Here is a 16191-nt window from a genome sequence, read left to right as displayed (position 1 = left end):
AGGATGTTCTTCCGATATTAATAAAGTGCTCCTCGTGATTGCAGGTTACGTGAAGATGAACTGTTATGTGACACGAGAGGTGAGAGATCGGCGCCGATGTCGCGGCCAAGGTCGCTTCGCCTGTAACAACTGCGATCGCCGTTATCATCAGATGAAGAACCTAAGGAGGCACGTGACGAACGAATGCGGCAAACAGCCGATGCATCAGTGCTCCTACTGTCCGTATAGGGCGACCTACAAGTCCTACCTTCAGGTGCACATGATGAAGCATACCAGACAGGGCTTCATACCTCGTTCGGTCGTCCTCAAGCAACATCGGGATCCATGAAAGATCTCTGGCGTTAGCTGCTCTAAGTAACGTCGATTCGCGACTCGATCGAGCGTTCGAAGTTGTTTAGATTTTCTGAGAAGATCGTGACTATCGAAGAATGTGTTTCCACATGATTTCTTTAAGATAAGCCATCTGTGAACTCTTTAGGACATGGAGAACTTCGAACTTCTTGTGAAGAAACGCGATTAAAAAAGGTGTACATGAAATGTGCATGAGATTTATGATATATCCTTCTTTTTTTATCATCCATTCGTTCGCTAAGCATTCCATATTTAAATTGTTGTGCTAAGATAGATATCCATTATGAATATTACTTAGTTAGACCTAAGGCAGATTGTGAGTGCTGCCGAACTCTAATAAAGCCTGCCACTCGAAAACGAGTAGCTTTGAGACTATTCGAAATTCTTTCACAGCTCAACCTCCTCGAATCCTTTCGTTTTCTTTATTATATTTTCTCTCATATTTTTCCTCTTTCCTCGTGTTTCGTAGGCTTTAAATCTGAAATTTTTAATTTAACAAATTAATAAATATCGAATAAATAAAAAAAGAAAAATTAATCAAATATAAAAAAAAAATAATAATAATTCCCGATCTGTAACCATCACGACAAGGTAAGTCGGGTTTGATTTTGCAAAAATCCATAATCGTTATTATTGTCTAAATATTCATATGAGAAATTATATTTGCGTTTACGCTAAACATGATTTAGAAGACGATGGAATGATGCGAGATGGAGTCTCGCGGAGAAAACGGAAAGCACCTTCGACCAGAGCACTCCTGGAAGAAGCAGAATCATGAATTATCATATTGTTAGTGACACGTACTAACCATCGGCAAATCTTTTTCTGTTTCAGTTGATGGGAAAAATGTTGCGTCATTCAAGCATACCTGCGTTGTTTGCGGCAAGGCTTATAAGCATAAACATCACTTGAAGCGTCATCACGACTTCGAGTGCGGGGTCGATCCCAAATTCAAGTGCGCCTTTTGTCCACACAGAACCAGATACAAGGACAGCCTAACGAAACACATGCTGGCGCGGCATCAACAGGCATTCCTGGAGCAACACTCGGTATACGGCGGTCATCAACAGGTTTTCGAAGCGCCTGCCGATATCGAAGTGAGTTTTCACGCGCAAGGGACTAATATGTTCAATGCTTATACCGATTTCACGCAGAATCTTTAATTTGGTCGACATCGATCGCGGTCGGAAATGTGGTTAGAAAATGTTAAGTGACGATAGATATAAACCGTTCTATAGACTATAGATCAAGCTTTTGTATTGATCGCTATTGTTCTCTATTAATTTGTGAACAATTATATAATTTTTTTGCGATTACATAATTATAATTTTGTAAATATATTGTCCGAGATATTATTTCTAATATTTGGATAAACTATGAAAATAATCTAAATTCCCTAATTTCTAAAATAATTATTGATAAAAAAAATGTAATTTGATGTATGTATTAATATAGAATTGAACATTTGTATAGAGCGATACATAACCATAGAAATTTTTATTAATTGTGAATAAAAAGAAGATTTTTTAAATTTCTTGTGTGATATTCTCTTGCTAAAATATTATTTTAATATTAGCAATTAAATTAAAATAAAAAAAAAAGATATTGTATTAATTTAATATATTTTATATGTTATTTTTCAATAATCATATGTATGTAGAACGTCTACAGAGATATTTCAATAACAACATATTTTTTGTACTTTCACACAAATATTGAACTTAACTTTTTACTTACATCGCATTTTTTATAAAGGAAGAAAATCAATCTTAGAAGATTGATATCAAAGTTTTATTACAAAATAAATAATTACATTTTTAAATACAATTTAATTAATTTTACAATCATTTTTATTGTTATTTTTAATTATGATAAAACATTTATATTAACAGATGTGTATTGATAAAATATGTATATACATATATATTTATGATGATTGAAGTTTTTTGCTATTATTGAAATAAATCTAAAATAAATTCCATTCTCTCTTCCCGACCTTTTATCTTTTCCTCTATCAATACAGAAAAATATATATTAAAAAAATGATATACACTTGTACATATGTCTATTATTAAGAATTGTGATATTATACACACGTTGTGTCTTATATTATATCTTATCTTTTATCATACGTCATCTCAGTTGCTTTCCAAAGCATTAACCGACGTCGCTTGTGCGAGTTTAAGTCTCGAGTCAACATCGTCGACGCTAACTAAGCTTTATCTCTTCTCTTCTTGATTCGTAGGTACGACATACAGTTCGGCCAACTGGACGATACCCACCTTGCCGTCAACGTCGCGCATCGCTATGTACACGAGACGCCTCCGCTCGATGACTACGGAAAGTGGCGGATGCAGTTCGGGTCCTCGTAAGTATCTCTGCAACGATTGCAGTCGGACATTCGCCCTGAAAGCCTCGCTGCTGCGCCACAAAGCGTTCGAGTGCAACAGGGGTCGGCAGCCGTACGAGCGGCAGTCTCAAGACGATTACGAGAAATCGAGGAAGACGAAGAAGAAGCATGTGTGCGTGAGGTGCAATCGTGTCTATGCCTTTTTTACATCGTTGTGGCGGCATCAGAAGTATGAATGCGGTGTAGAGCCGAAGTTTGTTTGCCCCATCTGCAAGGGCCGATTTGCTCAGAAAAGCAATCTGGATCGTCACGTGCGATCGAAGCATTAAATTGCGCTTTGTTCGTTCTTTGATTGTTCTCGAATAGCATTTTAATAGTTTCAATGTGCACTTTGCATTAGCGTACATTAATTAGTATCCATTGATATCAAAGCCGATTGTCTTCATGATCACTATGGAATTTAGGTGTCATGCTCTTGCGTTTTACGTTATTGCCCTTTTATTGCTTAATAAAAAAAGATATCAGAGTGAAAGAATTTATATAATTTGTAGGAAATAAATATACACATTAAATTCTATCTAATAATCAATGTACGATGATGATTAAGAATTGTAATACTTTTTCTTTTTTTAGATTTATCTTTCTGTAAATAATGGATGAAAGGTGTTATTTATTTCTGTCAATTTCTTGCGTATTTTTTATCAATGCGACAATATCGTTAATTTATAACGTAATCGATTGTAATTGTATATTCTTATTTTTCGTTAATCATAATTGTATCAATTTCATTTATATATTTTCTGCATTTTCTCTTTAAATCTTTTAATTTGTCATGCGAGAAGAGAAGTGGAAATATAAATAGTTTCGATCATCTGCGTCAACTGAATTAACTTATGATACAATAATAGAATATCGTCAATTAGGAATAGACTAATATAGGCAACGATATATGAATTATTTTATTGTTTGATAAATCGAAAGAGACAAAATTGTTCGTTAAAATTGTTCTTGGACGCGATGTAATGTATTTTCATTTGTGAAACCAAAGAAAAAGAAAACTTTTTTTGATGACATGACTGCTGTTTCTTTTATTACCAAATAGTTATAAGTATTTAGATAACATTAATTGTGTATATATATATATATATATATATATATATATATATATATATAAGATATAATCAAATAAATTTAATTCAACTAACACACACACATACAGAGAGAGAGAGAGAGAGAGAGAGAGAGAGAGAGAGAGAGAGAGAGAGAAAATGAGAGAATGAGAGATCCTTTATATAATAAACCGTTATATTTCTTGTAATACGCAGGGAGAGATGTTCTTCTACTCTGGCAAATCTGCACCAATTACGAGTGCGCGTGTTTATTCCCACGTTCATCGTCATTCATTATATTCTTGGTATAGTATAACATACGCGTTATCCCAACGTGCGTAACGTTAACGCGCGATCGGAAGAGCGTAATACAGTGTTTACGTGTGCGAGAAGTTACGTCACATCGTGCATGCAATTGATCTTGTCCTTCAGCGTGTACTTCAAGGTATCTATCCTGTCTTCAGTCTTGTAGACGAGTCGGTTTTTTCTAGTCGCGTCAGCCGCGTCTCGTACGGAAGCGTGGAGGTGCGTAATAATACTCTAACATTGTCCTTTCTCCTTTGCAGATCACGCCAACGGAGTGAAGGACACGTCGAAACAGCCGCCGCTGATGTGCCCCCAATGCGGACGAACGTACAAAATGAAGCGCAACCTGAAGACACACATGAAGTTCGAGTGCGGTGGCCAGAGGAACTTCAAGTGTCACGTGTGTCCGTCCAAGTACACGCAGAACATCAGTCTACGTCGTCATCTTCTGCAGCGACACAATATCTATTTGCCGCCGAAATTCTCGGTACCTAAACGCATCTTTGCCAAATAACCGATAATAAGATTATAATAGGACCGGCATTCTTGCCGGACGAATTGCAATGATCAATGATTTATTAATGGTTCCTTCGGATTTTAGTGCAAAGAACGTTTCTCTCCAATGATGTCGTGGCAAATAACCGATGAATAAAAAAATTTAGGAAATTAATTTATACGCGAGTTGATATATATGTAACTCTAAAGTAGAAGAAGTATGAATATTGATTGATTGCAACAAATATATAAGAAAGAGTATAAAGTTGAGAATATATTACTTTGTTAGATTCTCGGAAATAATTGCTTTATATTTTTTATTTAAACTTTATACACCGATTTTATAATTTATTAATATTTTTTGTAGATTTATTAAGTTTGACTTTAGATGTATATGTTTATTATTTCAATCGATAATTCAGATTTACAGGACAGAAATACAAATCTTTTTTATAAAGAATCAAAGAAAGAAAATATCCCATTAATAAAACGTTTACGTAATGCAACATGATAAATCTCTAATGTGTAAACGTGTATACTCCAATTTATTAATATATGAATCACTAACAAATTTAAAATAAATAAATCGTCGAGAATCTCGGAAACTATAAAATGTATAACGAAATATTGATTAATACAGTTACTTGAGAAATGTTTCTTTTAAAAAATGTGTAACATATATATTTAACCCGAAATAAACTTTTGATAGATGATCGTGTACTCTTAGCCTCCCCCCGCCTTCACCTTCGAAGGAAAGGATATTGACGCCAGAGGGAAATATTTCTACACTTTATTGATGTTGTTTCAAGAGATTAATGATTGCGTTTATGGCCAATATTAACCGATCATTCCTCTTTTGCAGATTTGTCGTCGGTCGCAGCACTGGGTCTCGTAGGCAAGTTCTCCAAGGGGAATCGAGTCTTCAATTGTCATCAGTGTGATAGATCGTATCAAATGAGGCACAACCTGGTGAAGCACTTGAGATTTGAATGCGGCGGACAGAAGCACTTCGCGTGTCTGCTGTGTCCCTCTAGATATACCCAGAATGGCAAATTGCGACAGCACATGCTGAACAGCCACAACATCTTCGTGCCCCCGCGAAAGGCCTGGAGATCCAGATACACGTTGACGCGCAATTAACCGTCCCAATTCAGCAATAAATGGACATGAGTTAGTTGCCCAGTACAAAAGCGATTTGCGCGCTATCTCGTGCGTTTATTACATCTATTGAATACAATATATAATTATTATTAGAAATTAGAAAAAAAGATAGATAATTGCGATGAATTTAAATAAAGTGCGACGGATTAAGTCTGTTTATGAAACTCGACGTATATGTCGGTGTGAAACAGAAGAAGACATTTGTTGTGTGAAAGATTTTTATCTATATCGTTGATGAGCCAAACTAACAGGGCACTCTATTGTTAGTAAGCTTTATTTTTGTAACAGAGGATGATGCATGAATACTCTTCCTCTTAGCAGCATGAATACTCTTCCTATAATCCTTCGAGTTTCCCAGAATTCCAACGAGATTTTTCCAAAATATAATTGGTAAAAATAATCTTGTGCTGAATAAAAGTTATTTAGATATTTAGTCCGAAAGATAATTGTATATCTATGAAAAGTTTTTCACTATTTTCTCCTTGTGTGAAAATCTCAAATTTTTCCTCTAAGTATTCAAAAAGAAATTTTTTAGCAACTTCTTTTTTGAATTTAAAGTGGTCATCAGAATGCAGGATAAATGATACATACACACGATCATTGTATTATGCATATATAACATATGTATATTAATAAAAAGATCGTATATCAATAGCAAGATTGTATTTTTGAAACAATTTGGAACTATTTTTTTCGAAACGGAAATAATATTTTTTTTGGTTTTTAATTTTTTAATACATATAAGCTACGATTTTCGTTACGGAAAAATAAGTATGAACTATTTCAAGAATTTAATCTTGCTATTCTATACTCTTTCGAAATAATTGATATTAAGATAGCTCGTAAAATTCACGGAATATTACAATTACGTAAGTATAATTCGTCACATGCAAGTAGTGCTTCGCAAGATATCTTTCTCCAAGACGGAATATCTGTATTTGAGGATAACGCGATTTGCCAGACTGACTGTTCCAAGGTCACCCATTGGACTCCATAAGACTCAGTAGAACGAGGAGAAGATCGCTGTGCGATTCTCGTTTCGCGTATTGTGTATTAATCAGCGCATGAATGTTGTTTTTCAGATTTTTACGAGAACTTTCATCCCCGGGAAACTCTCGTTTACGACCGGAAAGCATCGCAAGCCTGGCCCGCGAAGATCGACACATCGATTAGAACGAGTACGAAGTCTGGCAACTCTGAAGATCAGGCCCTTCAATGTTCTGCCTGTGGGAAGAGATACTCGCTGAAGCACAATTTGGCAAGACACGTGCGCTTCGAGTGCGGCGGTCAACGAAAATTCTCCTGCCACCTATGCCCGAACAAGTACACGCAAAATGTCAGTTTACGTAGACACCTGACACATCATCACAATGTTGTTATGCCCGTAAAGAAGAGGTACAACGGCCCGACGAAGATGTACCATCATGCTTATCAGTGAGAGCGACTTGCAAGAAAACTTCGCCGGAAGATGATTGTTGTCGAGTTGTCGCGAACAGTATCGCCAGGAACGAAAGACTTGCGCCAAGGTGATCTTGTTCCACACAAAGTTATCATCGAGTTGAGAAGATTTCACGCGCATGAAAGCAACATGAAAATTCTGTTTTGTATCGAATAAACGTTTCGGACATTACTGGCCTTTATAGTTTTGCATAGGCACTCCAGTAATAATAAAATATTGATCTCCTTGTATATAAGTTATTATAGTGAATATAATGATTAAAAATAAATGTCGCAACTATAATCGTGTTTCAATTTCTGATAAGAACAAGTTCATTTAATATATTCTTTTTTATATCTAATTTGATTTAATGTTTTTCTCAATATTACACTATTTTTTAAAATCTTTAATTTGTTATTTGCATAAGATATAAATTCTTCATTTTATCGACGATAAATACTTGGAGAGAAAAAAAATGTAGCCTACTTGGTGAACAAATCAATATTTCAATGCTCGTTCACATGTGGAAGAAAAAGATGAAAGGATATATATATTGTATATATAATTGATCGATCTCGAGCGCTTATCGTCGATAAAATAAAATCTTTAAATGACGTTGACGTTAAATAATTCTCTACCAAAATGCGACGATGGTTAAGATATTTTCGTGAAGAACGCAATCTTATCATTGACACTGATCTCACACATGCATATTCAAAACGTTAAAAAAATTTGATCTCGCGAAAATTGCTCGCATCATCGATGTGGTATATGCGCAGGGACGTACTCTCAAAGTAACATTTTCTTTCGTTCGACAGGTTCTACGAAGTCTTACTCCTGTCCGAAATGCAAACGCTCCTACACGCTGCCATGCAATCTGGGCAGGCACATAAGGTTGGAGTGCGGCGGGAAGCGCAACTTCTGGTGCAGGTTCTGCTACAAATGTTTCACCCAGAAAACGAGCCTGAACCGGCACTTGTTGACAATTCATAGCAACCAACCATCATCATTGGGATAATGCTTTCATGTTTTAGACCGCTTACCGCTGTAAGATTCGCCTCGGCCTCCAATCGTGATTCCTACGAAGACACGCGAGCAACCTTGTCCCTTTCATTTAAGGTACCCCATTTGATTCCTCCTTTCGTCCAAAGAGACATCGATCATCGAAGGCGATTTAAGCAGAAAGTGTGCGCTTTAAGTGTATTATCAACTTGTTCGTGTCGATTCGATCAGACGAATTCGGCTAGACGAGATTCTGCTATTTATGAATCGCTCTTCCGATTCATTTCTGTTTTTCGATCTTTTATCCGTCCGCATGTCCCTTCTCGTCCAACAAAAACAAAAGTTTTGAAATTTTCGTGATCGCGGAGTAGCGTCGGGTCAGGTCTCGATCGTCAAGACTCGCGTCTGGCGATCATGGTCGCAACAGTATGAACTCACGATTAACACGACTGTCATCTTCGTATTTTTCCAGGTTCAGTCTGGACGACCGTTCAGCCGGTACCTCTCCGAAAGTCGCGACACGCGAATTACGTGAAGGACGAGGAACTCTGTCTCAAGTGTCCGCGATGTGGTCGTGGTTACAAGTTCAAACCCAGCCTGTTGAAGCATGTGAAATATGAATGCGGCGGTCGCAGGAACTTTTGCTGCGACTTGTGCGGACGCAGTTTCACGCAGAACGTCAGTTTGCGCCGCCACCTGATGCAGAGTCATAACTTCTATCAGCCGCCGAAGAAGAAGTGCGGTCGGAAGATCATCATCACGTGAAAATCACGCTGTCGTTATCATCGAAGATCGTCCGTAGCTGGAATGTGACTGTCCCGGATGGAATCATTGTTACTTGGAAAATCTTGTCTTCGTGAAGAGTTATTTGTTGGACTATATAATATATGATTGTATAATAATGACGATCTCGCATCTTTCCCCGAAGATTATCCATAGCCTAGAAGAAAACGCAGCGTCCTTTATTAAAAGATAAACCACGCGTAATACATATATCACGCAGGAACTGTACGCACACCCGAAGCTCATTACTCGAAGAAAACCACTACACCATATAATTGTAATAGTATACCGTATATATGATCGCACGAACCGGTTTCGACAGACCGGATCGTGAATCGTTAATAAAACTGTTGTAGACGCTGTTAACACTTTGTGCCTATATTCAGAATATAAATAGCATACTATAGTAGTGAAATAAATGTAACAATAAAATTACGCATCATCAGTCACAACGAGACATCACGATTGTTGCTTCCATGCCCGACAATCTTCGATTACGATCGCATTCGATGCGGCGCGCATTGCCGTCTTCCAGACTGAAGATTTTTTTATTTTTTTTTTAAGAACGATTACGATCTTTTGCAAGAATATTTCTTAAATTTTTCAATGATTTTTGAAGTCTCTGTAAATAGCTCTTGTTGAAACTTTTGCAATATTTTTTGACATATTTAAAGTTGTTTTATTCTTATTATGGCATGTTTATTCTTATCGTAATACCTTCCTCGGCTTCATCTTATGCCGGGAATTGTACATCCTTCATATCGCTATCACGTATGTATTTAACAATTATTACTGGAATACATATATATATACACACTGTTTCCTCTGTTTTTCCCGCCCCTTCTCTTTTCTCTCTGAATATTTGCGTGATTTTTTAACGATTCTATCGACGAACAAAATTGCAAAACAGACGCGCGATCCTATTATATGCGTTATATTTAATTTCTTATCTTTAAGATTCCGCGTTGATTTTTTTTTATGTTCTTTATATTTATTCTAATATGTATCTCCATCTTTTCGATTGTCTTTTCTATTAACGATTTGATAAACTTTTTGAGATTCACTGTATTTAAACACAATTATTTATCACAATTCTTTGTTACTATATGAAGAAACAGTAATTACTTAATTTAATTACTATCAATTTTATTAAAATCCACGATTTTTGAAGTCTTTCATATGTTCTATATTCATTCTGTTGTCCATTTTTAAGAATTTTCTTTTGAATAACATAATAAAGCTTTTATTTTTTTTTCTTACCTTTTTCTGTAACCCGATCCCTTCACGACCTCCCCTAACGTTGCCATTTTAATTTTCAGACAAATTTTCGGAATCGCTGATATCATCCCCGATTGACCTCACCGTAGCTATGAAGGCCATGAACTTGAATGAGAATAATATGAATATTGAGAAATTGAATATTGAGAATAAGACTTGCCGCAAATGCCGCAAAATATTTAGCAACAAATATAGTTTGAAACGTCATCGTAAGACTGTCTGCGGCAAACCTCGTAATCCCAATGGCAAGTTCCAGTGCGAGAAATGTAATGACAGGAATTACGAAAGTATAGGCAGCCTAACGCGTCATCAAAAATACGAGTGCGGCGTACCGCCCCGTTTTAAATGTCGTTTTTGTTCTAACGATAAGCCTAAGGCATTTAGTCAGAAGAGCGCCTTAGTGAGACATATCAAGAAACATTGCAAGAAATTGAAAGTGGATTGAATTTTACATCCAACTACTAGCCAATAAGAATGCATTGTTTGTAATCGAGAAATCTTCCCTACTCCACACACTGAACATTGAAATCGGTCTATTCGTCGATCTGCTCGATGGTAATAGCAATCTTGTCAACAAGTGAATCACGATTCGTCTGGAGAGTGGAGGAACGTTTACGCGATGCAGTGATATTGGGACTTTTATTCTTGCCAAGAAATTCGTAGATCGGTTGGAAAAACGTAAAACGATGGATTTGCAATAAGTATAGTCAACATTTCCACGACAAAATAAATCAGTGATTCCTGCCGAATCGGGTCCACTTTGAAAATTTGCTCGTACACAACAGTCCTCGAAAAATGTTAAAAATGAGAGACTATAATTATCGCTTAAGAATATATTGAGGAAATTAGGAGAAGAACGCTAGAAAAATAATGTTATTTCAAACTATAAGCAATAGAGTTCCTCGAGAAAAATAAATTCTATTTATAAAATGGGCCTTAATATCGATCAGGAATTGAAGTTCTCGTTATTTGGAAAGAAAAGTGAGAACTCTGGATAGTTCTAGAGTGCGAAGAGATTTCTCATAAAGAAAGTTCTTTCACATAAGCATCTCTAACGTATGTCTTTATTGATAAAAGAGGGTTTTTTGTCTCGAATTATCGCATCGGGACGATCTCGGGAATGTTAGTTTTTGAAGAAAATCGGAAGAATTCACTTTCCAATTTTTAAGAATATTCTTTTTATTAAGGACAAGAGTTCGGACATCGGTATAGAAGAGAAGAAATATGTATTGCTCGAGAATTTTGTCTTAGATTAACATGTTAAATGCTATGAAAATCACTGATGACCAGCATTCCATTTTTCAGAAAGAAAGGAGAGAAGGAGAGAGAGAGAGGGAGGGAGAGAGAGAGAGAGAGAGAGAGAGAGAGAGAGAGAGAGAGAGAGAGAGAGAGAGAGAGAGAAGAGAGGAAAAAAATAAAAGTTTCCAAATTGAATAAAATTACAGATAGATCATAATATCGATAAATTTCTAAATAATATTACATAATATTACAACACTAAATAATGTTACAATGACGTTATAAAATAAGAAATGCACCAATTATTATTTAAATATTTACATCTTTTAATTGGAACACGATGAAGGTGTGATTATTCATTAATTATTGAAATTTGTTTTTTTTGCCATTTTTTTAATACGATTTTCATCAATAAGTAGAAAAAATTTATATCGAAAATACTCTCTTATCGAGATCATTAGTGATTTGCAGTGAGAGAGATTTTTCAATCAATATAAATTACATAATAATATCAAACTATGTGACTCTAAATGCATGATGCAAATTTAACAGTTAGTTTTAGCTTGTAATATTAGCCATTCACGGACAATTGTGATGTGTATTTATAAAGATTATTTTAATATATCAAAATTTTTTAAATACTAAAAAAAATCTATATATATATTGTAATATACATTTATTATATATTTTATTCTTTAAATTATATTTTATAATTATATTATTTTTTATTATATGTGTATGCTGATATATTGAGAAATTTAATAAAGCATTAAATTTTTAAATTTATAAGTTACATAATTTATAATCAAAATTTAATAATTAATAATGGAAAATAAGATATGTATATTTTTTGTTTATTAATTAACTTTATGACATTTTAAAATTATTTTAATCTATTTTTATTCTTTATATTTGGTTATAAATTTGGTTATATGTATAACCCATTTTTCTGTGGATTTTGAAACTTTGTATGTTCGGTACAAGTGATAGTTTGGGATGCAGCTTAATAAAGTGGCGCTCGCGCGAACTTGCAAGAGATTTAATTTTCTGATAAATAAAATTATACATTTTGTTGGTAATGGAGCGTATCTTTTAAAACTGGATTATACCGAATGTCCTCCGATGTTTCTGAACTCTTGGACTGTTAAGATATAAATTATGTAATACTTACGTAAGAGATAATGATTAAGAATGTTCGCGACCTGTTTTAAGCTGTGTAAATGCTTCAAAAAAATCCGGCAAAAAAGGACAAGAACGGTGATAATAAGAAAATGAAAAGACAAAGCTGTGTTTGCTATTTGGAAACAGTTTGCGTGCCCTTATCTCAAATAACGATTCATAATTGTTTGTAACGCGCACACATCGATGTTATATTGCAATACAAGTACGCTTTGTTATTGATTTTCTAGAATATTGTTAGAATGAGAATCACATGTATCTGTCGGTATGTAGATGTTTAACGTTACGTTATTACGTTTTGCTCGCTTCCTTGTTGTCTTATGCGTTTCACTTACGCTTCAAGTAACTTTAATGTGTGAAGCACTTTGCGCAAATTTGAGTTTGTCACGACGAGGAATATCTTCCTCGTTGCCAACCATATCGCTATAAGATGGAACTAGGATATATGCGTTTTTTCTCACGTCTATACCCGAATACTACCTTGATACTAATTACTGGGTTACACTTTTATTACGATTTATTTACTTTATCGGCACGCGATGGGAGGAATTAGGCTAAGATAATACACACTGGTGCACTTAAGAAATTTTTTTCGGTGACATATTAGCGTGGCGATACGAGTTATAAACTCGATAAAGGATTACTCAAGTACTGAATGATAATACAATGAAATTGCGAAAGGCGGTAAATTTGTAGATTTACTTCATTGAGACTGCTAAATTTAATTTTCGTATGTTTGCGACGAATCGAAACTTAATGGCCATATTTGTTCGTCTTGGCTGTGAAGATCATTATTCGAAAATTATTGATTATTTTCAATTTTTAGTGATAATCGTTTGAAACTTGTGTTTACATAGAATAAAGTAAATTGTAAAGCCTTTTGCGCGGGCTTTTTAGAAATTTTATTCCTATTGACGCATTCTGTTTGGATATATATATATATATATATATATATTTATATAAAGGTAAAGGAGGTTAAAAGAATTAAATATAGTTAGAGAAAGAAACAAGACAATCGTCGCATCTGCATATGGATCTGAATTCGCGGAACATTCGTTTGCATTCATCGATACGTTATATATGTTACAAATATATGTATATCTTGCGAAAGGGAGTACAACTTATGACGAAATTTTGTTGTTCTGTAAAATGTGTTACTTATACGCATAATAAAGTCATATGGTTTACACATATTCCGCTATTTCATTGAATCCCGGTTTACCTCGATTACCAGGAAATAGATTTACACGACACTCTACGACTCTACGAGCTGCTCTACATGCTTGAACGGGAGTATCTTCGATCTCTTTTCACGTTCTCTGGGATGACTCATTTTTGTACACATGTCGTGCTCGTCATATGGTGGTGCGGAGGAACAAAGGAATCTGTTTATTTATTTAGTCGCTTGAATTCCGCGCAAAAACTCTTTCTGGGAGTATAAGAAAAAGCAATACGATTGTCTCAATTCCAGAATTATCTCTCCAAAGCACTTAAATTTCATCGATAAAATTTCTGCTATATATAGAATGTTTCATCTAATTCAGAGATTAAAAAGTATCAACCAAAAGTGTTTATATATTATATTAGATATTTTAGTCTGCTTTTCCCAACAAAAATAAATATTTATTTTTTCTATCACTTTTTTCCTTTTGTCTTCGAGATTCTCGAGATACGCTGTATTTGGCACTGCTTTTAATCGTACTTTGGTACCAACGAAGGAATTCTTGTCTTCTTTGCCGAATAGATTGTTGAAATTGAGGGATTCGATTCTCAGGATCTGGAAGGACCATCGAAGTTCAATCGATGATACAATAGAGGCAATGACACGGTCGATCAATCAATATTCTCCTTCCTGTCCCGTATATGTTTATCACTCTGCTTACACGAGATTCTGATCATGTTTCAGCCAAGATGCGATTGTTCTGCGACGGATTGCCAGCTGACATTTGGAAGTGCTGCAAGAACGAGCTGCGCTGCCTCAAATGCGCTAAGCGATACAGCGACTGGCGCAGCCTGCGGAAACACATGAATTTCTTCTGTCAAATGGAGCCGCTCTTTCCTTGCCCGTACTGCTCTCATCGGGCCAGGATACCCACCCTATTAAAGTATCACTTAAATCGCGAGCATTGTGTAGTGGTCGAAGAGACAAGTTGATTCCCACTGCGGTTATAACGAGAAAACCGTTGAACGATTTTTTTTTAATAAATATGAAACAAATTTGCGAGAACGCATTTTTTTTATCGAAAAATTATTTCGGCCTAAGAATTTTGTAGTATTTTGAGAAAGTACGAGGTGAATCTTAATACTGGCAGAACTTTCTACTAAGAACTTTCTTTTACATTAAATTAAGAAGGTTCATGTAATGTAATCGAGAGAGATGTGATGCGAGATTTTTGCACAATTTTGCTTTCTGAAAAATCAAGATTGTAAATATAGATGATCTTCCTATTGTTAAGTTGTTAAATACTAAATTGTAACAAAAAAAATTTCAACTTAAATTTTATTTTGTTTTATTAAATTTAAATTGTTTTGTTTTATGAACAAAAATCGTTTAAAATTATTGTTACAATATGGAAAATATTATTCATCTTATGCATATTGTGATTATTATTGTCGCAGATTATTTTATATGTACAATTAAAAACAATGAACGCGAATATAATTGTAATTTATAAAAACGCAGCTAAATATATATTAACAATTTATTGCAAATTAATTTTAATGACGATTCGAATTTTATTTATTGCAGGATTCATAATAATTGTAATGTATAACATGTTATGTTTTACGATATATTACATTATATTTTTACATGCGTTTGCGATATTTGTGCAAAATTTTATTACCTATCTGTCATGTTATACATATGTTGTATATTTTTGAAATCACTCGCACATGACGAGTGAGGTAAGAATTATTATTTTGTTAAAGATTTGCGGTTTATAGATAAGTTTTTTTCAAATATATATATTTATATATATGTATATTCTATATAAATATTTATATATTGCGTTTTTTATAATATGCGACGAAATCGGAATATGCTTCTAGGAATATTTTTAAGTTATTACATATTTCCTAGCCATAGCTTTATTTTTATAATTAATACCGATTGTCGTTGCCGTTGACAGGATTTATTAATAAAGACAGCGCGATTTAATAAAAATAATCCAATTTTTATTTTCTGGATACCTCAGAAAATGTACTTCTCAAAGTGTACTTCACAAAGTGTAGATCTCTGTTTCTAACTTTCTTATGTCTAATTTGTAGGATTCGGTCTGATGAGGCAGCAGCACGAGGATTTGGAGTACGCGGACAAGTCCACCTTCATATGCCTCAAGTGCGGCAAGAATTACGCTCGTAAAGCGAGTCTTCAACGTCATCTTCAGAGCACCCTATGCGGCACGCTATCTATGTTCTACTGCAATTTCTGCAGATACAGGACCAACCGTAAGGACGTTCTCGTCAGGCACATGCGATACATTCACCCCAAAACGTGT

The 16191-nt window shown here is 34.7% G+C and overlaps 1 protein-coding gene across 19 annotated transcripts in view; it reads left to right on the top strand.

The window, feature by feature from the left end:
• The window catches only part of LOC138932057 (longitudinals lacking protein, isoforms H/M/V), a 225842-nt gene that overhangs the window by 115395 nt on the left and 94256 nt on the right, over positions 1 to 16191 (top strand). Inside the window, exons 7-8 of one of the 19 annotated variants that reach the window (XM_070293578.1) lie at positions 4377 to 4603; positions 5474 to 5577. The exons of 16 other annotated variants lie outside the window; for them this stretch is intronic. In XM_070293578.1, the coding sequence (XP_070149679.1) occupies positions 4377 to 4603; positions 5474 to 5506 (260 nt within the window). In that variant the 3' untranslated portion in view covers positions 5507 to 5577. Of the gene's footprint in view, positions 1 to 44; positions 518 to 2596; positions 3181 to 4376; positions 4604 to 5473; positions 5578 to 16191 lie in introns of those variants that run through there. 2 more of the 19 variants (XM_070293543.1, XM_070293570.1) reach the window with 2 other exon arrangements.

The sequence above is a fragment of the Polyergus mexicanus genome, unplaced genomic scaffold (genome assembly GCF_030449975.1).
Source record: "Polyergus mexicanus isolate NDT 795.1 unplaced genomic scaffold, iyPolMexi1.0 SCAF_3, whole genome shotgun sequence".
NCBI classification, from domain to species: Eukaryota; Metazoa; Arthropoda; class Insecta; order Hymenoptera; family Formicidae; genus Polyergus; species Polyergus mexicanus.
The sequence above is the reverse complement of the archived record's forward strand: the minus strand, read 5'-3'. Positions and strand labels throughout refer to the sequence as shown.